At 44.4% G+C, this 25,908-nt stretch overlaps 1 protein-coding gene across 3 annotated transcripts in view; it reads left to right on the plus strand.

Annotated features, from left to right (window-relative positions):
- Window positions 1–14,269: 14,269 nt before the first annotated feature.
- NF1 (neurofibromin 1) overlaps window positions 14,270–25,908 on the plus strand; it is a 153,917-nt gene continuing 142,278 nt past the window's right edge. For all 3 annotated transcript variants that reach the window (XM_033171419.1, XM_033171421.1, XM_033171420.1), the window contains exons 1-3: window positions 14,270–14,549; window positions 22,180–22,323; window positions 23,942–24,025. In XM_033171419.1, coding sequence (XP_033027310.1) covers window positions 14,490–14,549; window positions 22,180–22,323; window positions 23,942–24,025 — 288 coding nt within the window. In that variant the 5' untranslated portion in view covers window positions 14,270–14,489. The remainder of the gene's footprint in view (window positions 14,550–22,179; window positions 22,324–23,941; window positions 24,026–25,908) is intronic.

Genomic DNA, 25,908 nt, shown 5'->3' on the forward strand with positions numbered 1-25,908 from the left:
TTTGAAAGCACGTCAAAGTGCAAGTAGATAAATAGGTACCGCTCCGGCGGGAAGGTAAACAGCGTTTCCGTGCGCTGCTCTGGTTTTCCTCATGTGGTCATGCTGGCCACATGACCCAGAAACTGTCTGCAGACAAACGCCGGCTCCCTCAGCAAGTAAAGCGAAATGAGTGCCGCAATCCCAGAGTCGTCTGCGACTGAACTTAATGGTCAGGGGTCACTTTACCTTTACCTTTTTAAAATATGAATTTGTTGCTTTTCCCAATTTTACCTCTTGCCCTAAATGCCTCTGGAAGATTCCCCATGAGGGCGAAAAGGTTTTCCCACCCCTGTGTTAGAGCCTCGCTGCTATGTCCCCCTGGTTTTGTGCTTTTTTATAGAATCATAGAATTGTAGAATTGGAAGGGACCATGAGGACCATCTAGTCCAGCCCCTGCAATGCAGGAATATTTTGCCCAACGTGGGACTCGAACCCACGACCCTAATTAAGAGTATCTTTTCAGACTTGGAAATAACTAACAGACTAAGGATTACTTTCAGGCAAGCAGGAAGGTGTCCAAAAAGTGGCAAGGAGTGAAAGTGTGAAGTGTGAAAAACCACCTCATTAACTGAGTTCTAAATGACCTGTCAGTGTTGCAGATTTAGGCAAGTGATTCAGAGCCTTCCTACAGGCTTTGTGTGTGTGTTTGTTGAACGCTTTTTGTTGGCATGCACAAACGTGGCTTCCCTTTCCTCTGCCAGCTCTTGCATGAAATTGTTTGACCATGAAGAACAAGGAGGTCGAGTATCATGTTACTGTGGCACACTTTGCCAAAACTAAAACAAGTTTCCGGGTACGATGATATGTCATTAGCGAAAGAATAGCATATCCTGGAAGACGAGAGTCCAAACAGGGCTTGACAGTGATCTTTCATAATCCTCCTCATACACAGACAAAAGATGCAGTTTATTACTTTAAATAATAATTATTATTATTCCTAGTCAATTTACTACCTGTCCTTTGCCATCAGATCCCAGGGCAAGTTACAACAGTTTTAAATTCAACACAGTATTAAAAACTGTGTGTGTTAAAAACTGTGTTCCTACCTCTTTAAACTGTTATGGCTTTCCCCCCAAAAATTATGGGAATAGTAGTTTGTTAAGGGTGATGAGAGTTGCAGTACTAGGAGACCCCTCTTTACAGAACTCTCCAGTTCCCAGAGTTCCCTTGGGAAAGAGGTATTGCTTGTTAAACCATTCAGGATTTGTAGTTCTGTACGGGGAATAAGGGTCCCAGTAGACAGTAATGTATGGAAGTGAGAGCTGGACCATAAAGAAGACTGATTGCTGAAGAATTGATGCTTTTGAATTATGGTGCTGGAGGAGACTCTTAAGAGTCCCATGGACTGCAAAAAGATCAAACTTATCCATCCTTAAAGAAATCAGCCCTGAGTGCTCACTGGAAGGACAGATCCTGAAGTTGAGGCTCCAGTACTTTGGCCACCTCATGAGAAGAGAAGACTCCCTAGAAAAGACCCTGATGTTGGGAAAGATGGAGGGCACAAGGAGAAGGGGACGACAGAGGATGAGATGGTTGGACAGTGTTCTTGAAAGGACTGGCATGAGTTTGGCCAAACTGCGGGAGGCAGTGAAAGATAGGTGTGCCTGGCGTGCTCTGGTCCATGGGGTCACGAAGAGTCGGACACGACTGAACAACAACAACAACTAACTCTCATCAACCTTAACTAACTACAGTTCCCATAATTCTCTGGGGGAAGCCATGACCATGTAAAGTGGTACAGTACTGCTTTAAACCTATTGTGTAGATGGTGCTCCTGTGCTGAATGGGGCTCTCCAGGCCAGGTGCAGCTCAGTTTGGCTGCTTGACCGGCCCAAATAACTCTTGTGCAGCTGCATAACTCAAATAACGCACGAGTTAACAAAGTCAGACTTTGGCACCGAAAATCTGAAGAGCAACAGAGCAATGATAAAAGCAGGTAAGTGAGGAAAGAGGGGGCAAGGGTTAATCCAAGGAGGGCGGCAGAGAAGCCCTGGTGGCACTTGGAAGGAAGGTGTTGTCGTGTTTAAGAGCATGTTGGGTTTATGATTAAAGCTGTTAATGGTTAATGAGGTTTTTGTTTGCTTTGATGGGAGATGCTAAGAAGGTTTGCGAAGAGGGAAAAGGAGTGCCGCAGGTGCAGAAGAGGCGTGGGGATGATGGTAGCCAGCTCAATGATTGAGTGACATTTAGCATTATCCCTGTAACATCAAAAGTAACTGCAGTCAAAGGTAGGAGTGGTGATTTCAAGTCAATACGCGAACTTCCCTCACCCACATGACTCCAGGCTTGGTGGGCTTCCCTTCTCTGGACACAATGACACTGTACATTTAAAGTAGTATTGTAAAATTTTAAACAGTCATGGCTTCCTCCGGAGCAACCTGTAGTTTATTCCATGTGCTGAGAGTTGTTAAGATGCCCCACACGAACAACACTTATCAGAGTGGTTTGTCCTTCAATCCCTCTTCTCAGTGAAATCTGGGAACTGTAGGTTCTGTGAGGGGAATTTGGGGGGACTGAATCTCTGTGAGGGTTGTTGTCGTTTTTTGAAGGGTGGGTAGCATGGCTAGAATGAAAACAAGAACGAAAATCACACCAACTTTTGTGCCAGCTCTAGAAATATAATCCTCACTTACTTATGGCTATAAATAAGCAATGTTTTGCAAATAGACTAGATGGAATTAGGGATGTTTGTTCTCTTGGTTTCTCATTTCCCCCCCACCCCACCCCCAGACTTACAAGCTAGGCACCTTTCCTGGGCGCCAATATGAGCTCAGCGTTTGTTGAGTGCAGTGACCTGAGGTAAAATCCAACCAAGTCCTACTCAGAGTAGACCCATTTTAAATTAAAGGACCAAACTTAGTCTCATTTATTGATTTCAGTGGGTATACTCAGAGTCGGGTTAGCATGGGTACAACCTATTGAGGGGCGTTTGGTGACATTGCTGAGAAGGCCTGGGAAACAGGAAGGCCTGCTCTACTGCAAGGTTTTGCAACAGCTACACAACTTGGCAAGACTGTAAAATTGATGCGGGGAGGGCTACAGGCCACTACAGCCACTCCTGTTATGAGCAGAATGGAAAGTCATTTAATCAATTTCCCCCCTTTGCCATACCTTTGCCCCAAATCTATCATCTCAACAAGTAATTTATTAACACCAATAAACGATGGCATGTTGCAAAACCCTCCCTTTCTTCCAATTAACCCTGTGGGTTTTGTTGTTGCTCTTGTTCTTATGGTATATTTCACCTCAGGGAAGGAGGGGAGTTGATCTCTGACATGGGCTGAAAAACAAAATTGCAAAAACACTGAAACTCAAAAATATTGTGAGCCATGTTATTCCAACTGCTTTGTGCAAACAAGGAAGCAAATATTGAGCTTCCCCTGTTCTGATTACTGCTGTTACGGTAGTTCCCCCACTCTTCCTGTGTTGACTGATAAAACGGTGCATTGGACCTGTAAGCAAATCGTATCAGCACAGCCTTATGATTGCTTTCAACTGGTCAAATGATCATTGCTGATTAACCACCTGCTTGTTAACCAAGTAATTAATAAATTAAATGAAATGGCACATTATCAAAACCTCAATTGTACGAAGGTTCGTAGAATCATAGAATCATAGAAGGAAGGGACCCCAAGGGTCATCGAGTCCAAATGAGGTTAATGCAGGAATCTCAACCAAAGCATCCATGACAGGTGGCCATCCAACCTCAGCTTTAAAACCTCTAAGGAAGGAGAGTCCACAACCTTCCAAGGGAGCCCATTACACTGTCAAACAGCTCCTACTGTCAGAAAGCTCTTCCTGGTATTTAGTTGGAATTTCCTTGTAATTTGAGGTCATTGGTTCGAGTCCTACCCTTCACAGCAGGAGAAAACTAGCTTGCTCCATCTTCCTTCAGTTATTTGAACTTTCCAGTATAGGCCATTCCTGGTATTTTCTTTTTATTCCATTTTATGGTACTATCCATGGTGACCCAAAACTGAACTAGATAGACCAACGACCTCCTGAGCTCACAGCTCTATTGAACAACAACCCTGACAGCATGAACTTTTGAGTGATAGCCTTCAAATTAAGAGTGGCCAGATACGTCAGAAAACAGGGCTCCCTTCTGCACCGACCATTAACACTGGTGTACAAGACGGGATTCCAGCAAGTCTAGCTTGTTATGCAAGGTAACACCTACTGAAATGACCTCATCTGCACCAGGTGGAGGGAACCTTTGGTCCTCCAGGTGTTGATGAACGGCTGCTCCCACCATCCCTGCAATTGACCATACCTGAGGAACATATGTAAGGGACGCGGGTGGCGCTGTGGGTTAAAACAGAGCCTAGGGCTTGTTTTATTGGGGGGCGGGGAGAGAATGTTTAGTCAGCACATCGCTTCCTCACACGAGTCCCTTCTTTCGGCACATTATCAAAGAGGACTGTGGCCTGTTTTGTGGCAAATGATATTTATTAAGCCAAATGTTCCTAGTAGAACACAGAAATCGATGCAAACACACTCACACCCACTCAGAGAGGTTTGACGGCCTCTCTGAGCTGTTGCACCATCCTCAGAAGCCTTACCCCCTAGTCCTTAAACGCTTGCGAGTAAAGCACTCTGCCTGTGCTCAGGAGCTCTCTTTAATGCTTCGGGTGCTCTACGGCTGAGCATTGGATCAGATCAAATTATATGGCTGGAAGCCATATAATGTTCCAGAGGAAGAGGGCAAATAATGTGGACAACAAGCGCAGCTGGAAGAGGAACAAGATCAAGGAGGGGGCTGGACTAGATGGTTCTCAGGATCCCTTCCGACTGTAGAATTCTATGATCCTAAGGACTTCCCTCTGGATGTTGTTGGATGACAATCGCCATCAGCTCCAGCCAGGATGGCTGGTTGCAGGGATGATGGAAGTTGTAGTCAGCAACATCTGGAAGGCACAACATTGGCTACCCCTGAGGATGGGCAGCGGGTGTGAATGCAAGGTGTGTGTTTTAGCTCTGCCTATTTAGGTGGGACGCAGGTGGCGCTGTGGGTTAAACCACAGAGCCTAGGGCTTGCCAATCAGAAGGTTGGCAATTCAAATCCCCGCGACGGGGTGAGCTCCCGTTGCTCAGTCCCAGCTCCTGGCAACCTAACAGTTCGAAAGCACGTCAAAGTGCAAGTAGATAAATAGGTACTGCTCTAGCGGGAAGGTAAGCGGCGTTTCTGTGTGCTGTGTCGGAATACGTTTCACGGATCCGCCATGGATTCATAATTAATTGGTTATTTTATGGGTTTTTCAAGGTCTACTTTTGGTATAATTGCGCGTAAAAGCGAAAGTGAAAGCATGAATGAATAATGTGGTTCACTTATGAGATTAATCCGCCTTTATTTTGTAGATCCGGTCATGTTCAAAGTTGTTAATGAGCGTTAAACTTGCTTCCCGCCCTTTTGGAGGGCAGCAACAGTGATTTTATTGGTTAAAGTACTAATGATGATGTCACGTTTGTTCCCTAATAAAAGGCAGAGGCACCCCGCTTAGGCACGAGACCGCACGTTCTTTAGGAGAAGTTCGTTTATGTTCTTTTAGTTGGGTTTTAGTTGAAGTCAAGTTTAGTTTAAGGGACTAGGAGCGGGCTGGACGGGTTGGATGGGTTTTTCTTTTAGTTAGAGTTAGATCGCGGAAGATCATTCGGTTTAGCCTTAGTTAGGTTTTCTTTAGGTTTAGCCTAGGGCTAGAATTGCGGAAGATATTTCGGTTTTAGTTTATTTAGTTAGCCTCGCGGAAGATTGGGCGCGCAGGGTCTTTAAGCTTAGGAGAACTTAGCTTAGGGGACGAGCCTACGCGGGTTCTGCCGAAGCCACTAAAGATACAACCGGTGTCTGTCTTCCTTTGGGGTTAAAGGGGGGAGTAAAGTAAAAAAATTTTATTTCTTTAAACTGGTCCGTCTATTCAGAGTCAGGGTATATATTTTATTTCACGAGGCAACTGTTCATTAAAGAAGGCAATTAGGAACTCACACTTCATCGGAGTCGTCAATTGGCTTACTCATCATCCTTCAGACTGTGAGGCTTGGCCGGCGACCGTGCTCAAAAGCACGCGGAACGCTGGCCACTTTCCCCGCAACTGGTACCTCGTGCATAACCAATCCAAGGCCGTGCACGAGGAGCTCCAGCACCCAAACCCCGACAGTGCTGCTCTGGTTCGCCAGAAGCGGCTTAGTCATGCTGGCCACATGATCCGGAAGCTGTACGCCGGTTCCCTCGGCCAGTAACGCGAGATGAGCGCCGCAACTCCAGAGTCGGACACGACCGGACCTAATGGTCAGGGGTCCCTTTACCTTTTTAAGGAACATATGACAAACCTTGTGGATCAAGCCAGTGGCCCATCTGGTCCAGCATCCTGCTCTCACAGCAGCCAACCAGATGCCTCAATGGGAAACCTGCAAGCCGAGGTGGTCGGGAGTTGTCATTCAGCAACAGCCAGAGAGCCAAAGCTTTCCCATGCCTGACTTACTTTATTGCACATGTCAATCGCAGGTGTTTATTTTAATGTGTTGATGGGATTGTTTTACTGTATTTTTTTTTAATTTAGGTGCGTTTATGTTTTTATAATTGGTTGTATACAGTGGTACCTTGGCAGTCGAACGGCTTGGCTCCTGAACAAATCGGCTCCTGAACACCGAAAACCTGGAAATGAGTGTTCCGGTTTGCGAACGTTTTTTGGAAGCCGAACGTCCAACACGACTTCCGATTGCGTGCAGGAAGCTCATGCAGCTAATCAGAAGCCGCGCCTTGGTTTCTGAACCGTTTCAAGAGTCGAACGGACTCCCAAAACGGATTAAATTCAAGAACTTGTAAATGGCTTGGAAGCCAAATTTGGCATGCCATATGTCCTATTTCCGCCCCCCGCCCCCGACATGTCCTCTTTTTCATGATGAGAGTCGCCATAGAGATCCATAGTTAAAAGTATAAGTCTGCAAATGTGTCCTCTTTTTTGCTCTTCAAAATATGCCAACCCTAGATAATGAGGGTGATGCGTAAGATTATAGGACAGCTGTGGTGTGTTTTGCATCTGGTCGCCCTGCTTGAAACTGGGAAGGTCACACAGGACAGCCTAGGTGAAATGACGTCCAGGGTCCCTCCCTTTCTCTCTCTCGCTTTAATGTACCATGTAAGGCGTCTCACCCTTTTACCCTATAATACAACAACCATATTTGGCCTCTCTCTAGGAAAGCAGCTTTTAAAGTGGTTAATGATTAAAATGCCTCGTCAAAACAACCTCAGAAGCAGCTATTTGAAACAGGAGCTCCTGGAAAAAGGGTCTTGGCTGCCTATGTGGGAGCTTGTCACCTACCTACGTTAAAAGGTTATAGCTTCCCAGCTGAGATAAAGTTGCCAGGTTGCAGCCAGGAGATGGGAAGGGAAAGGGCCCATAGCTCCAGGGGCGAGCAGATGATGATTTGCATGCAAACAGGTCCCAGTTTCAGTCGCTGTGGCGGAGCGAACAGTCTGGTTGGCCCATGCAGGAGCCAGGCTATGGAACCACATAGCAAGCGCTCCATGGGGGTGTGACCTCATTGCCATTCATTCATTCATTGGTTCCTTCCATGTGCAGTGGTGGCACCACCTGTCCCTGAATGGTGACCCTCAGGGCCGTTTCATAGGAGCGTAGGAAGCTTGGTGGTGGAGCTGGGGAAGAGTCTCATGTGGCGAAAACAATGTTTGGGCACGTCATGTGGTAGAAGCGACAAGGCTGTTGTTGGCATCCGTCCGTCTTGGGAGACTATGCAAGACTGTGCCGTCGGGGGGGGGGGGGAGTTTAAACTGTCGCAGAGTTACAGTGGATGCAGAGACCGATATGGGAGAGACATGTTTTGTTGCAGCTGGGGCAGATGGAGGCATCCACTTTTGCTGTTAGAAGATGCACCAAGGCGTTTCTTCTACCTATGCTCCTCCCAGCAGTCCTTTCTCCTCTGGTCACTGCTGTGGGTAGGCGAACTGTCACCAGGCCCTTTAAATGCAGTGTAACATGTCGATTGGATGTGGTTAACTCGAATAAGCTGCTGGGCAGGCAAAGATTCCAATCCTCTGACTCAATTACGGGACATAACACAGATATTGTGCGCAGAGGCCAACCATTCCAAGGGTTTCAGAGAGGCCCTTCTTCTCCAGTTCCATCCCCACCCCTTGCGAAGGGAAGTCTGGCTGTTGAGACGCCATTTGGCCTGCTCCCTTCTGTCAGCGCAACTGCTCTTGAGAGCCAAATGCATTTTCCACAGTTGTTTGGCTATGAACAACTCTGCCTTTATCCTATATCTGCCTCGCTTTGTTCAGGCATCTCCTCCTGTTGGCTACCCTTACCCTAAGAAAAAGACACAGACGCTTAACATTTGTTTTTCGGCTTCAGAGCATGGACAAGATCTGAGTTTGAGGACGCATTGTTCCAAAGAGGACTCCAAAGGAGCTCTGCTTTGCGGTTTGATAAAGCTGTTCTGCTGTGGTCGCAAAACAAGATGATAACCTTTATTTCTCTCTCTCTTTTTCTTCAACATTTTAATAATAATAAAGCAATAAGAGATTTTATATCTACAATATACACAGAACCAAACGTAACAAGATATATACTGTATTTTTCTGTGTATAAGCCAATATTCCCCCCCCCATTTTTAAAGTTTAAAATTGGGGGGTCGTCTTATACACTGAATGTTGCAATCAAATATATAAATAAATAAATACATACATACATGTCGCCATCCATGTTCCCCCCCCCAGCCTCTCCTCACTATTGGCCTCACGACAAACCCTGGTCTGGTACTCCCTCCCAGCAGCCCCCACTCCGGACATTGTCCCTTCCACCCGGTTCCTTCAGCCGCCCCCTGGCTACCCAGACCCCCCCTCCCATTCCCCAAGTGCACTCACTCAGGCAGCTCTGGCAGTCACAGCTTCTCGATCAGCGTTCACATCTGCCTGCGCTCGTGGAGTAAATACGGTACATACCGTAAATACTGAGACAAAAGTGCAACACACAGGCGGGAGAGCTGGAGCTGCAGCTCCAGTGGAGTTACACCGAGGTGACAGGAGCAGCCGCCATCACACAGCTTGCCTCACTGTTTGATGTTTAAATATACCGGTGTTTTGAATATTTAATAAAATATCAAAGTTGTTCTGTTTGGTGTTTAAAATATTTATTTCTTAATTTTGGGCTCAAAAAATAGGGGTTGTCTTATGCATGGGGGTGTCTTATACACGGAAAAATACATTAGTGTTACACACACAAACATGTCCTGCCCAAATCAGGACAGTTGATGGTGTTTACTTGCCCGGTCCTGAGGATCCAGCTGCTTGCCATGTTAAGAGCTGTGCCATCCCTGCCCCCGGTCTTTGAAAGGAAGATGCAGGGGCCGTGCTACTTGTTGGATTAATATCTTAGCTAGCGTTCAGCCATGCACCTAGTCCTTTTTTCTGCCTGCAATACCTTTTAACCAGTGCTTTGCCAATGTACTGATCCGATTTATGCAATAAAGACTTGGGCAGAAACAGAACCAAGAGGTTGAGTTCTTTGCCCAGCAGTAAGAGCCAAGGCAATATGGTTTACATAAAAGTTAATTGCGTTTGCTTTTAAGGAAAGGCCATATTATATAATAGCAGAGCTATTAATTTTATTACCTGCATCTTGGCACAAAGATCAATGCTTCCAATTTAAGTAGAAACCCTGTAATTACAGTATGTGCTCCATTGCCCTGCCTGGATTTGAAGTTAAGGAGAATCTCAAGGGTTGCAGCAGAAGATGTGCAAGGGAAAGTAGTGTCTGGCACTCCCCAGATCTGAGCTGACACACCCTCTCCTATTTGTTTTGCCTCATTCATCTTAAAGTGTCACAATTGTCTCGGTACTTTGCAGAATTACATCAGAGTACTTGTACATTCTTTTGCCTTGCACAGAGTTAAGACACAGTGCCGTATGACAGTACTGCAGTCACGTCCACAACGTGCGCTTAAAGCACAAGGCTTCCCTCAAATAATAATGGGAACTCTAGTTTGTGAAGGGTGCTGGGAATTGTAGCGTTGTGAGAGGTAAACTATGGTTCCCATTATTTTGTGGGGGGGAACCATGTACTTTAAATGTATGGTGTAGATGTGACCTGTCCTGGTAAACTAGTGCATCCAAATCTATTAAAAGGCAAATTATTTAAAATGAAAGGATATCAAGCATTCCACTTAGGATTCCTAAGTGCATTCCTTTGTACTTAGAAGCAAGTCCCCTTGCGTTCATTCAGGTTTACTTCCCTGTACATTTGCATAGGGTTGCAACCTTAATAATGGCAACCTTAATAAAGGGTGTTAATAAAAGCCTTCTTAAAAATATATATACTGTAGCCTACTGACTGGCTAGCAGCAAGAAGATGGGTGAAACAGAGGGAAGAGGGAGTGCACCTCCCTGAAACAAGTTGTCTAGACTCAGGAAAATCAATAAGTCTGAAAGTCTTTAAAGTGCTGTTACACTACTTCAATAGTGATGGAGAATCCTGGGAACTGTAGTTTGTTAAGGGTGTTGGGAACTGTAGCTCTGTGAGGTCAGCACCTTAAACCACAGTTCCCAGGATTCTCCATGACCACTGATGTGGCACAATAGCAATTTAAAGCTATATTTAAAGCACTTCCCCACTTACAGAGTCCTGGGAGCTGTAGTTTGTAAAGGGTGCTGGGCACTGCAGCTTAGTGAAGGGTCAACTACAGTAAGGGAGAGAAAAACTTGAAGTCTAATAATTGGAGGAATTAGGTCTCTTAAAGCACGTGATGCCATAAAGCAAACTTTGTACACCCTTTCCACGGGAGCTGTCACATGGTAACCTAGATTCATGAATTTCAGGAAAAGCAGCCCATTTTATTTTCTGCCACTCCCTGTGCTTAATGCATTGCAAAGGAGGATCCCGTGACAGTTGTCATCCCTGCTCTCTCCTCTCAGTACAAAGCAGACCTGCCTGGAGGCAGAAGCAGATCCTGGCAGAGAATCAACCACTCCTTCCACTGGAATGCCGCTGGATCCCAAAGTACATTCAGCGCAAACAAACATATGCAGACAGGTGTGGTTGGAAAAAGACACTCAGGTCTGCTCAGTGTTCCAAAAGCACCTTTTGCAGTACACATAAACTGGAAAAATGAAGCTCAAACAAGGCCAAAGCGGATTTGTCAGGGCAGCTGTTAGGAACATCTGGTGTTGTTTTAGACTTGAACTCAGGTTCTGACCAATCTCATGCCAACACTCTTGTGTTCACATGTAAAGAAAGTGAAGAAACTAATGCAATGGATCTATGAGGATTACCCAACTGCGTTGCGACTAGCAAGACCAGATTTCAAGTTCTCCTTCAGTCTTAAAGCTCACTGGGTGACCTTGGGCCAGTCACCATCACTCAGTCTAACCTACCTTGCAGAGCTGTTGCAAGGACAGAACTGGGGCAGGAGAAGCCTGTATATAACATAAGCCAAAGGCGGGGAACTTCAGGCCTATGTAGCTGGGTAGCCGAAAATAATGCTAATCTATTTCACATCTGGCAACCCATGTGCCCCTTTGGTTTCAGATAGTACATGAGTTAGATGTCTGAAAAGCCCGGGACACAAATTTTCACAGCCTTCTAGCAGTTATGGTGGCTCATTTACCAGAAGTAATGTATTTAGCGTTAACTCTGGAAGTGTATACTCGATTCTGACCAAACTAAGCCTACTAGAGCAAAATATGCATTAGGATTCTACCGTAGAGGTGCATGCATGTGCAGCAATTATTATTATTTTTTAAAGCAGAGGAATATGTGAGATTTATATGTTGGCAGGCCTGGATATTCTGCCAGTCTCGCAGGCTCTGACTCACGCTTTACAAACAGGACTTTTGGCCTGATGCCCTGCAGCTTGACATAGTTTTCACCTGTTTCATTTCCTTCCTGTAGCGTAAAAACAGAAAGTTCACCCAGTTGTTTGGTCTTTGTTATGTTCAGGTTACAGATCAGAATAATGGAGTTCCCTCATTACCCTGACGCCATGACATCATATAGGGATGTGGCTATATCCCGAGTTCATGATACAATGACAAGGTCACAAGACTCACCGAGCATCAGACCTGGTTGTTTTTTCAGTGAAATGGGCCTGAGGCAACAAGCGTTCATCTCCCTCTGTCATTAGTTTTAGCTGGGCACATGTGACTACTTCTGATCTGCAGGGTTTTACACAACAGACGCCTCTAATCCTGGTATTTCTCCTCTTTATTGGGGGTGGGGTGGGATAACTGAGATTGTGCAGTGAGGTTGTCCCATAGACATGTGTGCGTAAGTCTTTGTTAACATCAGGGCTGGAATAAGCAGTAAAACAACACCTGCGTTAGGCCCAGCCAAGATGTTACTAAGTTGTGAGCTAGAACTCCTCATCAGGCTCAATGCTGAGCAAAAAATGTGGCCAGGCAGCAGTGTCTCCAGCAATGTGATCCCGCAAAGGGAACTGGATACAGACAGAGTGGGGACACACCTTAATGATGTGCAGTGGCATTGCAGAGCATCCTAACACTATTGCCATGATGAAGACAAAAGGAGCAAAGGCTAGGCCTGCAACGAAAGCTTTATTGAACAGAGAGCTGTGTCCAGAAAGGCAGGGAGCTGTGTGCGAAGAAACAGCTTCCCTGCCATGAACCTGCTCTCCTCAACATCCGTTCCATCCAACCTTTTTTTAAAAAACAACAACAACAACAACAACTGTATTATTGTTCACAAAACAGGAAAAAAGACAAACAAGAAGGAAAGGAATATGGAAAGGTGAGAGTTGCTGCTGTTGGTTTTTTTGTATCTTTTATTTTGTTGCAATTTATGTGGAAGTTCTGTTTGGTTTTGTATTTTTAATGCTTAATTTATTGTTTCAGTCTTCTTTTGTTGTGTTGTAGTTATGTATTTTTGCATGTTGTGAGCCGCTCTGCAAATTATAGCTCGGTGGGGGGAATTTTCTAGCTTAAAGCCTCAATGACAGTGAAGAAATATGGGAACGGAGAATTGTTGAATAAATAAAAGCAAAGTACGCTCTGTTATTCTCTTGTCTCTGCTCCACCCTTCAAAGGCACCAAATGTTTTCGCGTCAAGCGAGTGACCTCTAGTGGACAAACTGGCAAAAAATAAAATTTGCAAAACTGGTAGAAGTACAGTATCAGGATCACGAAGGAATGTAAGAAGATCCGTAAACAGACTCAACATTGGTGGGAAGAGCCCCATTTGTCCTAATAAACTAGCTCAAGAAACTAGTAAATATATGATCATCATCTCATCATCATTATTATATGCCATCCATCTGACTCAGTAATAGCTAGAGCGCTAAAATGGCATGTTAAGATTCCTGCATTGCAGGGGGTTGGACTAGATGACCCTTGGAGTCCCTTCCAACTCTACAATTCTGTTTTTAGAGGAATCAAGAGTTATAGAATGCAGTCTGTAATTTTATCGGGAGAAGTTGTTTGTTGTTTTAACAGTTGTTTACCCCAAATGTATCCTCTGTACTATGAAAAACAAAACATAAATTTTAAAAAACAGTTATAGGAATGATGCATTTAATGCCTTCCTGTTCGGGCTGTTAATGTCCATCAATTAAACAAACGTTTAAATTTCGAGATCTGGTTTCGGTAGATTCCAATGCTGTTTGTTTTTTTTTAAAAAATATCTCATCCTATATCTTGATCATTTACGTGCAAAAAAAATAATACCGAGCAGTTAAGCTAAAATCATTAAGGATTACATAAATAAAAACAGCCCCACCAAAGTCAGCGTTGACTTTAAAAAACCGACAATATATAAACCCAGTTAACTTCTTCCAATCCACCCTGTCCTTTTCGCCGCGCCTGCGCAGTAGTGCTTCCCTTCGCCCTCTCGTTGGCTTTCCCCACTCGTTTTCTCCTCCACCCCTCCCGTACATTTCCGCGTCTCGCCTTCCGCCGCGCCTGCGCCCTACCCCTTCGCCTTCCCCGTGCCCCTCCCCGCCGCCCGCGCGCATGCGTCCTTATCTCCTCCCGTCGCGCCTGCGCCGCGCTGCCTCGGCTTTCTCCCATGCGTGTGCCGCTGCCCTTTGGCTTCCGAGCTCTTTCCCCCCCCCCCGTCAACCCACCCACCTCGCGCGCGCATGCGTCGGGGCCCGAGTTCCCTCCGCCCGTCGCGCATGCGCCTTGCCGTCATTCCCTCCTCTCTCGCTCGCTCGCTCTCCCCCCACCCCCGCCCCACTTGTCGCTCCCCCCCGCTTCCCTCTCTCTCTCTCTTTCCCGGCGTCCGGGGCTGGCGTTGGGGGCGGACTCTGGTCCCCGCTTCCGGTGTGGTGTCATGGTGGCTCGTAGGCTGTGATGGCTGAGGAGGAGGAGGGGAGCTGAGAGCGCGGCGGCGGCGGCGGCGGCCGGATCGAGCCGAGGGGGAAGAAGGGGCGGGGGCGTCGAGACCCTCCTCCTCCTCCTCCCCCGCCTGGCTGGGCGGCGGGACATGGCGGCCCACAAGCCGGTGGAGTGGGTGCAGGCCGTGGTCAGCCGCTTCGACGAGCAGGTAACGGCCCTGTGGGCTGCAGGATATGTGCGGGGGGGAAGAGCTGGAAGGCCCTTGGGGGGGGGGGAGAAACCCGTAGGAGGGGGTTTCCAAGCAGGGGTTATATATATGTGTGTGTGTGTGTGTGTCTTTTCTGAGGGGGCCCGTTTCCCTCACGACTTAAGAGCCGAAGTGCCGTCGTCGGATCCTAGATTTCTGCAGTTGGAAGGGGTCCCCGCAGGGTCCTCTAGTCCAACCCCCTGCTATGCAGGAATCTGGACTAGAGCATCCCTTGACAGTTGGCTGCTTAGAAACCTCCAAGGAAGGAGAGGCCACAACCTCTCGAGGGAGGATGCCTTTGCGAGGTAACTCACTCTGCTCCTTTCAAAGGATGCCGTGGTGTTTTTTGGGGGGGTGGGGTGGGTGGCTTAAGGCAAAGCTTCCTGGGGAAAAGGGGCGCCATGCAAGGGGAAAGCGTGTGTGCGTTTTCCTCACTGTGATCTTCAGGGAGAGGAGATGGGGACCCTTTAGGGATGTGCTAGTGCCTTTTAGTCAGTGTGTGTCTGTTTAGCATCCTTGCAGATCTCGCAAACAATACACACCCAAACTGATTAAAGGCGGAGGCGGGGGGGGGCAGAGTTCCATCTATACAAGAACATAAAGAGTGTGGAACATGCATATTTGTGGTGGGCATGAATCCATCTTTCCACTCCCCCTCCCCCATCAAGTTTGCACTGGAATTGTATATATGGTTGTTGCTTACTGTGGTCTTGGCGTCTTTGAAGGATGAGAGTTGGTGTTGGCCATTTAGGAACTCTACTGACATCCTGCTTTGAGTTGTGTGGATGATGTGCTAAAGCTCATTTCTAGTGGGGCAATCCCACTTTTCCCTCTGCCCCGCCAAAGATGCACTGGAGTTCTGTGTTGTTGTTCTTTTGAGTAACAGCTGTAGTTGGGCATCCTGGAGGTGAGTTGAAGAGCAGTAGCTGATCTAGTTGGGTGTCACTTTATCAGTGGTACCGAAGGGCTGTGTGACTTTTGAGGGGAGATGAGAAACAGCTGTTGTTATGCCTTTGCATTTTATTTTTAGGTTTGCAATAAAATACACTTATGACACCTCAAATACTTAAAACATTTGTTGTGGCAGAAGCTTTCGTGGTCTAGAGGTGGCTGTGCATATGACAACAGTGGGCTGTGGTCCTTGAAAGCTTCTGTCACAATAAACCTGCCAGTTTGCAAGGTACCAGAGTACTTTTTGTCAGTCTTGTGGGATGGAGTTTACTGGCCCTTTCTAAGGATGTGCTGGATTCCTTTTCTTTGGAAATGGCATGGGATAGAGTTGGAAGGGATGCTGAGGATCATCTAGTCCTTCCCCCTGTCATGCAGGAACATGCAGCTGTCCCTTAAGGACATCGAATCTCCAACATTATCAGCACCATGCTGGATGCTGGCAACTATACTAATTGATTTCTACTCTGTGAGGGTTGGATGTGTGTGTTTAAGTCAAGAAAGAACTGGAAAACAGGTCTTCCTTGAATGGAATAAAGAAGTAGCTGGATGCAGTCCAGCTTTTTCCTCTTAAAGGAAGAAAGATATGGCTTATCTGGATATTTTTCCTAAAATATGGTGATTTGCATAGGATAATTTGCATTAGGAAAATTTCAGTGTCAAGGGTTAGCCAGTTTAACATTTTTATTTTACCTGTATTTAGTAAAGAAGGCTAAATGCATTGATAATGCTAAGTTTGCCTAACATTGCATTTGCAGTTGGCATCCATTTCTTGTTCCCAATGAACTTACAAAATGGAACATTTTCCACTGAAAAAATAAAGCACTGGAAAACTCTGCACCCCACATTGCTGCGGATGTGGGGAACCTGTTGTGATATTGCAGTGTGGGATAGCTTGTTAGTGGATAGTTGAGGAACTGCCCCTTCTAGGGTTCTTTCAAGAGAAAAAATGTAGAAGAAATTGGGCTCAATTTTTGGGTTTGGGGAAGGTATGGTTCTTGGATTTGTAAAAGTTGGGGTCTTTGAGGGGAAAAGGAGGGGAAGCATCTTGGCTCATTGGAACTTTTCTCTTGCTGGATGTGGGAACTGGGAGCCCTGTGGAATGAAGGATGCAGCAATAGATGTAGTCAGACTTCATCCTTGTTCCATGTGAAAGGGAGTGCTTATGTATGGAAAATGGTGCACAGATGGTTTGCAGTAGGATTGAAAGAACAGGTAGACATCCTATAGATCATTGAAGGGGTCTTCTGGGCCCAGTGAAGGCCCAGTTATGCAGCATGGGAATAGGGGGTACTAATGTGAGTGGGTGCACCACTCACATTAGTTGAAGCTTTTGAACAAATTGGGACTTGCTGCTTGTGAGTTGAACTTGGGAGGAGGGAAATAAGGGGATACACTAACTTGAGATAATTATGGAACTGCCCTTATGAGTGGTCTACTGGATCCATTTTAAAGCAATCCATTGAAAGAGAGCTTTGTTTTGTGACATTCTGGGCAGAAGAGTCCTGCTAGTCGACTATCCTGTTGGCCAAACAGGTGCCTCTTGGAAGTCCCTAAGCAACCATGAGCACAGTAGGTCTCCCCCTACCCAAAATTCTCAGCAGGTGGTATTCAGAGGCATAATGCTTCTAATCCTAGGCAGCACATCATGACTATCAGTAGCCACTGATAGTCTTTTCCTCCATGAATCTGTCTAATCGTCTTTTGAAACAGTTCTGGTTGGAGGCCATCACTTCATCTTGCAGCATTGAATTCCATAGGTTAACTGTCCAGTGCATGAAGAAGTCTTCCCCTTGGTCTGTCCTGAATTTTCCAATATTCAGCATCTAGCGTTTTGAGAAAGAAAGAAAACCTCTATGTCCACTTTCTCCACACAGTTCATAATTTTACGCACCTCTATCACATTGTTGTTACTTATTCCCTTTTTTACTAAGCCAAAAGCCCAAACGTTGTCTTTTCTCATAGGAGAGCTGTTCTATCTCCCTGGTAATTTAGTAAACCTTCTCCTGCTCTGCTGTGTTCTTTTTGAGCAGTGGCAAACAACCAGAGCTATACACATCACACCATAGATTTGTATTGTGGCATTACAACATTGGCAGTTTTATTTTAACTTCCTTTCCTAATGAATCTCTAACACGAAGTTCAAATTTTTACCAGTTTCTGCACACAATATCAGCATTTTCCTTGAGCTGCCCACTACAACCCTAAGGATACAACAATTGGTCAGTGCCAGTTCTGGCCCCATAATTTCGCCCCATCATGCATCACTTTTCACTTCCTTCCATTCAGCTAGATGGGTATTAACATGGCAGACTTCATCCTTGTTCCATGTGAAAGGGGGCAGTAATGTATGGGAAATGGGGCATACTGCTTGTGTGAAATACCATAAGATTTGTCATTTTCCTTGTGGAATTGAGATGGCTAACGCAATAGGAGTTATGGACTTAAACTTTTCAAACACTTTCCCGTAGCTGCTATGCTATCTTTAAAGAAAGAGATATTGTGGGAATTATTTCCTACTTTGGAAGAATGACACGTTCTAATGATGAGCTAATTTCTCATGCTAGTAAATTCCCCCCAAAGTATTTTATTTATTTAAGGCATTCACTAGCTACACTTCAGCCAAAGCTCTCAAAGTGATCTACAAAAGATGTGATTTCCCTTGCAAACAGAAGTTGCTGGAAATTACTGTCCTAGTAGGATCTTTCACTTACATTGCTTTCTTGGAAGTAAATTCAGTTTCTTTTTAAATGGGACTTTCTGGGCTATTGCTGTGGACAGAAGGACATGATATCTTTTGATCAAACTTATAAAATTAGGCTTTTCCCCCCGTTGGCATATGTCATGTTTCTAGCTAGATTGCACCACCAGATTATTGTGAGATGTATTGTTTTTGTTTGGTGTGTATTTATATTATAAGGTGCCCTGTGATCCTTGGATAAAGGACAATATAGAAATTAAATTAAAAAATATAAAAGCAAGTTTTAAATTGCACTGGAACCCTAACCAAAGGTGGGTTAAAAAAAGAAATCTTCAGAGGAGGGAGCCCCTCACAAACATATCTACAGGGAGAGGGAGTTGAAAAGATGAGGGGTCACTGCTGTAAAGGCCCTGTTGTGTTCCTGACAAGCCTGATCATATAGGAGCGAGAGGTACTGATAAACAGACAGAAATTGGCAACAGTCCTTGGTTGTGCCTTCATAGCTGCTTCGTGGTTGCTCATTTGGGAAGTAGTCTTGAGTTGCAGCTTTTTAAAAACACACACATAAACAAACCATTGTCATATATACTCTGAAATAAAGTGTGAATCATGCAAGTTTAGATTATGGTTCCTGGGAGCCACCTCTCTACTTTCCAAAATAAAAAAAAAATCTGAATCTGGTGAAGAGGTAATGGAATTTTCAGATCCTGGCATTCCAGCTCATATGTGGCTTACACACTGGCTCTTCTTGCGAGGTAGACTTTATGCTCTCGTGTTTTCCCAGTTAGGTATGCAAATATCCAATATTCAGAATTGTCTGATCAGTGTAACTGGGACTAAGTGCTTACCAAATTTCAGCTTTAAGCTGGCCTGTGGCTTGAGTATTGAGTATTGGAGTATTGAGTATACTTCTTTGCTCCCTTCCATTTTAAAGAGATTTACAAAAGCTTCCTTTGGGATTATTTTAGTAACCATTGTGTTGTGGGGCTAGGTAAATTTCAGGTTCTTTGGAAGTTCTTTAACATTTTGGGTGTACACTCCCCCCTTTCTAGGAAGAGTTGTAGAAATGTCTCCCTTCATTTAAAAAAGTAAGTAGATAGGCATTTATTGGTGACAAGTTTCCTCAAGAAAAGTCAGAATAAGCATGGCATAAAGTTACGTAATATATACAAGTGAACTAATTTTCATGGGTCTCGAACCTTGGGAACTGCTCTGACCAAGACTTAGCAATCTGGTGAGAAGCATTTTTATTCTTATCCATCTGTCTGGCTTCATGGAGAAAGTAGACTAGTAGACAGAAATTAGGCTGCAACTCCATGTCCCACATGTATGCTCATGTCTCAGGGAATAGCAGCTGTGGGAATTAAATTCTAGCAGAGGAGTACATTGAGAGTGGCTGAAACTTATCCAGTGCACTACTAAGTTTGCAACTGGTGATAATAGTACAGTAGATGCTGATAAAGGAAGTGGTTCCTTACAGCGATTCAGCTGGAGGTCTCCAGTGTTCAGAGGTTTTAACAGAAAGCAAAGGAAAACAGTTTCATTATGTTTTCGCTGATTAACCATCCCCACTTTGTGTGAAATACTTTTTTTTTTGTAAGTGCACTTTGTGTCTTGTTGTGTGCTGCTTCCATCAAAAAGCTGTTGGCTTTGATCAAAAGTAAAACTTCCTCAAAGTGGGGTTTTCTGCAAGGTTTTATTCAACAATTGAGACCAACTGACTGGTAAATGACGCATGAGGGAAATGATTGGTCTGTGACCTTTTGAAGAATTTATGGATGCAGCTTAAAACAAAGTGTCTAGTGTTCACGGAGCAGGATTAATATCTTGGATTTGTGGAGTCATTTCAAGTCTTATCTGTGCTGCTGTTGGGACTTCCGAACTTTTGAATTTTAACTGATAGCAGTTCAGAGAGAAGCTAAACATTGGTAGAAACACATTTTGCCCAATACCTCTGCAGTAGGTTACAAAAGTCAGGTAGTGAAATGCAACTCAAGAGTTACTCTTTGATTCTAATTTCAATGATGAAGTGCATCTGACAATAGCCATTTCCTGTATGGGATATCTCAGGCCACAACAGCTGCATTTGGACCATGGTATAACATGACAGAAGTGACCCACAGCAAGCCTTGGGCTCATGCGCTCCCCCACCCCTGCATCTCCTCTGGTGCAACCATGAGGAGGAGCTCAGAGGCTTTCGCTTCCATTTTTGTTTATAATGTCATCTGATCCAACAAACTGTGGTTAATGCAAACTATGCTTGCTGGTTGGAAACAAGCCAGTTCCAAACTGGTGGCGAAGGCAAGCCCCATTTGCTAAGGAATAACGGGGAGCACATTTTAAGACTCCCAGCTGTTCCTTTCTCAGCCCTGTTTGTATTGGCTGTGGTCCTTGGAACCTAGCAAGGTGGGTCGCATCAGCACTACCACCATTTTCGTTTTCTTTGGTCTCTCCCCCCCCAGTCATAAGTAGGCAGGAAACGGGGAGGAAATTAATTGCTTTATTCAACGAGTTTATAGCATAAATTACTAAAACGAGTTCCTGTGGTGAACTCAGAGCAGCTTAGCTATGGTTCCCAGGTGGTCTCCCATCCAGGCAACTGTCAGGATCAAATCTGATTAGTTTCCCCAGAAGAACAGCTTCATGTTCTTTCAGATTGTTCTCAGGGTGGAGGGGAGGAGAAAGATAGGCATGGATGGTGGAAGGAAGGAAGGAAGAGCGCAGTTAGTTTTTTTCCAGGGTGGGTGGGGTTCAGGGTGCACCTAGGGTCTGAGAAAGTTGAACATATGTGTTATCCTGTTGTGGACAATCTCACATGGCTGGGGCTTGTCCCATTCACAGAGGCTCATGGTGCTTTTGCTATGGCAGGTTAAAATTAAGGTGCCTGCTTATTTTAGAAGGCCATGCTTTAATTGCACATGCCGTATAAACATGTCAGAAGTTCTTTCCAATAACTAAGTAATTGAACAGTAAAGCACACTTAGGCTGCATACGTACACACTATACTTTTAAAGCATGTTTCCCCCCCCTCAAAGAATTCTGGGCATTGTAGTTTTCCCTCACAGAGTTACGATTCCCAGCAACTCTTAACAAACTACAGTTCCCATAATTCTTTGAGGGGGAAACTGTGCTTCAAATGTGCTTTAAAGGTATAGAGTGTACGCAGCGTTAGACTGCAATCTTATACTGTCAGTTTGGGGAACCTTTGGCCATCCAGATGTTGCTGAACTACAACTCTCATCATGCCTGGGTATGGACCGTGCTTGCTGGGGCTAATAGGAGATGGAGCTCAGCAACATCTGGAGGGCCAAAACTCCTCCACACCTGTTATACACACTTAATTGGGCGTACATCCTATTTAACGTAGGGTGGCTTAGTTCTGAGTAGAAATGCATAGGATTGCACTGTTCATGTTCTTTAAATGCTACAGTTAATTTTTTTTACTAGAAAACTGTTGATTTGAATACGTGTGAATATTTTAAGATGGGAAAATCCAGTGGCTTTGTTCAGATGCAACATTAAATTGTGATTTAGCACTATGTGAATGAGCCTGACCTCCCCTCTGATTTGCTCCTTCTCCTCTCAAGAGAGCAAGTTTGGACCTTTTAGTTAAAGCAAAAGTAAAAGCTTCTGAGCATCTCCTCCTGCTACTGCAATAGGAGGAGCAGAAAGTGAGAGAACATGCAAGTCCAGGAGAAATTTAGGCTTGTTCATGGTTTAGTGTTGTATCTGAACATGAACATTTGCATACACTTCCCATGCTTGTTTAAATGGGGGTGGTGGGGAAGAGCTGAAAACTGCCACCATGTTGGTTTTGGGGATACCCAAAGAGCTCTTGCATGAAAAGTTAAAGAAAAAAGCCTTTAGTGTAACACACTGGAGCTCTGGAAGTTTTCTTCTAAGTGAATGCTTACTGTTTTTCTTTCTCCCCCTCACCTGCAGCTACCAATCAAAGCTAGTCAACAGAATACCCACACCAAAGTCAGCACGGAACATAACAAGGAATGTCTCATCAATATTTCAAAGTACAAGTTTTCCTTGGTCATCAGTGGCCTCACCAATATATTAAAAAATGTTAACAATATGGTAAGTGCTATTCTCTTGCCCTTAATAGGCTTATTGTAGGCGGGGAAAGCAGGAGATGAAGGAACCTTAGGTTGGGAAGGAAATATGTGTGTTTGCTTGCCCAGTTACCAGTGGATATTGGATGCCAGTGGTTCCGTTGGTACTTGGCAAACACACTGATACATTGATTTCCTATATGCAGTGCTGTTGATTAAAAATGCTCCCCTCCCTGGTTGGAAATAACAAGCTTCTTTAAAACAAGATCAAACTAGATCAGTCCTGTCTTATGTGTAACCAGGACAAATGATGTTGGCCCAGTTTGGACCATTGCAGCCGCCCTTATGAAGCCAAGATCTGCACAGACATGGGAACCCTTTGAATGAGCTGTGGTTAAAACAGGAAGCCTCTAACTAGCTATGCATTCCCATTACATTTGGAACAAACTAGGTTTTTAGACCATGGTCTGAAATTGATTATTTTAGGTTATTCTGAAACTGGTGACCGTAGTTTTCAGTATGGACAAAATAGGAAATGCATCAATTGGACACTCACAAAATGGTCGCTGTCTGAATACAAATATTATTTGTCAATTTTGTGGGATGTAAACACAGAGCAGCCAAACACAACACTCCTAGAGAGGACATGAAGGTAACTCAGTCCTCCAGGCTTAACTTCCTGCTTACCTGGACTGAGTTACAGGAACCAGAAGTAGGTGTGGTCTTACCTGGGAGGAAGATCCGAAAGAAGACTGTCCATTTTGCCTCATCTTTTGAAGAAGCAGGATGCTCTCTCAGCCTGCAGCTGAGAGAAGCAGGGGTGAAGGCTGTTCCCTTATGGAAGCAGCTTCACCACATGTAAATACATTTATCTAAGTTTATATGCCTCCTTGTAGCCTGTACTGTGACTCTTGGATGTACGTGAGTAAACTCTATTATATCTAATAATCAGTACTGTATTGTATCTTTACTTTTAAGAGGGAACAAGGGGAATATACCAGGAATATAGCTGGCTTAAGCAAGCCTATGCAAACGTTTTCCTGCTGTGTTTTAAAAGGGAATGTAAACTCTGCTAAGTTTGGAGCTTGCTCACACAAGCTGGGATTGAGATATATAAATAATATATACTCATCCACACTCCTAAACATTCCCACAAATTTTGGGGTTGTATTTTCTGATTCTAAGTTTGTAACTGTCCAGCAAGCTTGGTTGATGGGTGGTATAGAAATGTCTCGATTGAATAAATTAACCTCAGGGACTCCAGATCTTGCTGAAGTTCTCAAGAAACAAAATAATTTACTGGTCTCCTGATGCTCATCTGGGAAGCATTGGATTGTATCCAGCTAATTTATTCTCAGAGTAGGCCCACTGAGATTTATAGGCCTACGTTAGTCATGCACATTAATTTAAATGGGTCTACTCTGAGTAGGACTAACACTGAATGCAACCTGTTGGGTGGTATACAGCAAAGTTTTACTCAGAGTAGACCCACTGAATTCAATGGCCATGACGTAAGTTAGACCTATTAATTTCAGTGGGTCTACTTAACTGAATACCACCCACTATGTGGGATGATGGAAAGCAAATCCATATTTGTAATGAGAACTTAATTGGTTTCCTGTGTTCTACCTCCCCCACCCCAGAGAATATTTGGAGAAGCTGCTGAAAAGAACTTGTATCTTTCTCAACTGATTATATTGGATACACTGGAAAAATGTCTTGCTGGGGTGAGTAGCCTGCTTAACAATTGGTTGCCTTTGCAAATTCTACATAGACAATCTAACCGTGAAGATGTGTGAAATGTCTGTCTTCTGAAATAGTCATGTTCTTGATGATAATATGTCAGATTTGTAAAAAGTTGCTCCCCTGTTATGCTTGAGAAGTGGCCTCCAAATGCATTTGAACTATGGTGTGTTTTAACTTCTTTATGTGTTGAGCTACATACCAAATAAATTTAATTAAAATAATGTAGAAGTGACTTCCAGGCAATCAAGGATTATTATTTTTTTGTAAATGGACGGTTTCAAACTGTTGCAGTGCTACAAACAACTGTCTAGAAAATGTAGACAAGTGGGCTAATAGCATTTTCGTGGCAGCAATTTGCAGGGTAGAGAGCCAAGTCCTCCAGCTGATTGCTGATACTTGTTTGCCTTTTTGCCAATGCATCAGGAAATGGATGCAACTTTCTAACTAATTCCTGAATGTGTGTGCTTTTTTTTTTTTTTAAATGTGACTAATTCTGGAAAGGAAAATTAGGTTGGACTTGAAAAGCAAACTTAAATTTTTTTGGTATCTTTGGCTCTAAATATTGCATCAAAAATGTGTATTGATGCAGCTTGGTACAGGAAAAAGAAAAAAGAAGGAACTTTTGTGTTTTACTTGTGGCTCAGCCGTTGCAAAGAAATAAGACTTTTTCGCTTTAAAAGTTTAAAACTTTAAACATAAGTCCGCCTGAGATCTGGCTTAGTTTTGTACACAGATAATGGAGCTTACTCTCTGGCTGCTAAAGATGACTTTTGCAGGTGCTTCCTAGTTTACATTAGTTAACTTTGTCTAAACTTCCAGTGGGAATGCAGGCCTGAGGTTTCCAGAAAAGTGATCCTATTTTCACTTAACTCTGTTCCTTGAGGCTGTCTGCTTTTTTCCTCTTTTACAACCTTGGGAATGCAGTTAGTGGTTTAGCTCTTTCTGCAAAACTGTAAAGCCAAACTTGGGCTCTGGTGAAATCTAAGAGTCTTTGTTTATTCCTGAGGGTTTCCTTCACACAGTTCCAAGCTTAGTGTAATGAGATCATCTGTAAGCTGCTTGTGATTCCCCATACTGGTTTTAAAAGATCGCTTTCCAAGCCATTGCAGACGGAATAGTTCATGGTTTGTCATTTGACACCTGTGTAAACATACTTACAGACAATCTATAAATTCAGTCTTGAGACCCGCAGCATGTTCCTGTCCTTCTCTGAGCAGCAGAGCATTGGTTCGAGCACACGACTCCCCTTCTCTGTACCGTGTGCAGGGTCCACCCATTAGGCAAGGTGACCCTTGCCTCAGGTAGTGGATCGATGTTGTGTACCCTCCTTCCCACTGCCCCACCCCCCTCCGTTGCATCTGCCAGCCTGCAGAGGCTGTGTGGGTCAGTGGCTATGACTGTTGCAGGGGTACTTGTTAAGAACCATTCAGGCCACTTGCCTATGCCTCGATCTTAAGAAAGGTCCTTCCTCACAGCAAGGTGTGATGGGCAAGATGGAGCTGCAGGACATCTATTTAAAGTTGCATAGTTTTACGACAGGGGAAAAAATAAATAACAAAATACAGTTAAAATTGATAGAAAACATTAAACTATGGAGCTAAAATCAGTTAAAAAGTCTTTAACTTGGCATCTAAACTGAGATATAGGGGTGCCACCACTGAAAAGACCCTTTTCCTGCTTGCTCACCCCATTAATTGCTGGCAGGCAGAAAAGGGCTTCTGATGCAGATTTTGAGGCACAGGCAGGTTCAAGAGGAGGAAGGCGGCCAAGGCAAAGGATAGAGAGCTGCTTCTGCAGGGACATAACAAAAGGATCGCAGTGACCTTTTCCCCAGCCACATTAAGGGTTCCTCAAGGCAAGGGTC

Source organism: Lacerta agilis, chromosome 15 (genome assembly GCF_009819535.1).
Source record: "Lacerta agilis isolate rLacAgi1 chromosome 15, rLacAgi1.pri, whole genome shotgun sequence".
NCBI classification, from domain to species: Eukaryota; Metazoa; Chordata; class Lepidosauria; order Squamata; family Lacertidae; genus Lacerta; species Lacerta agilis.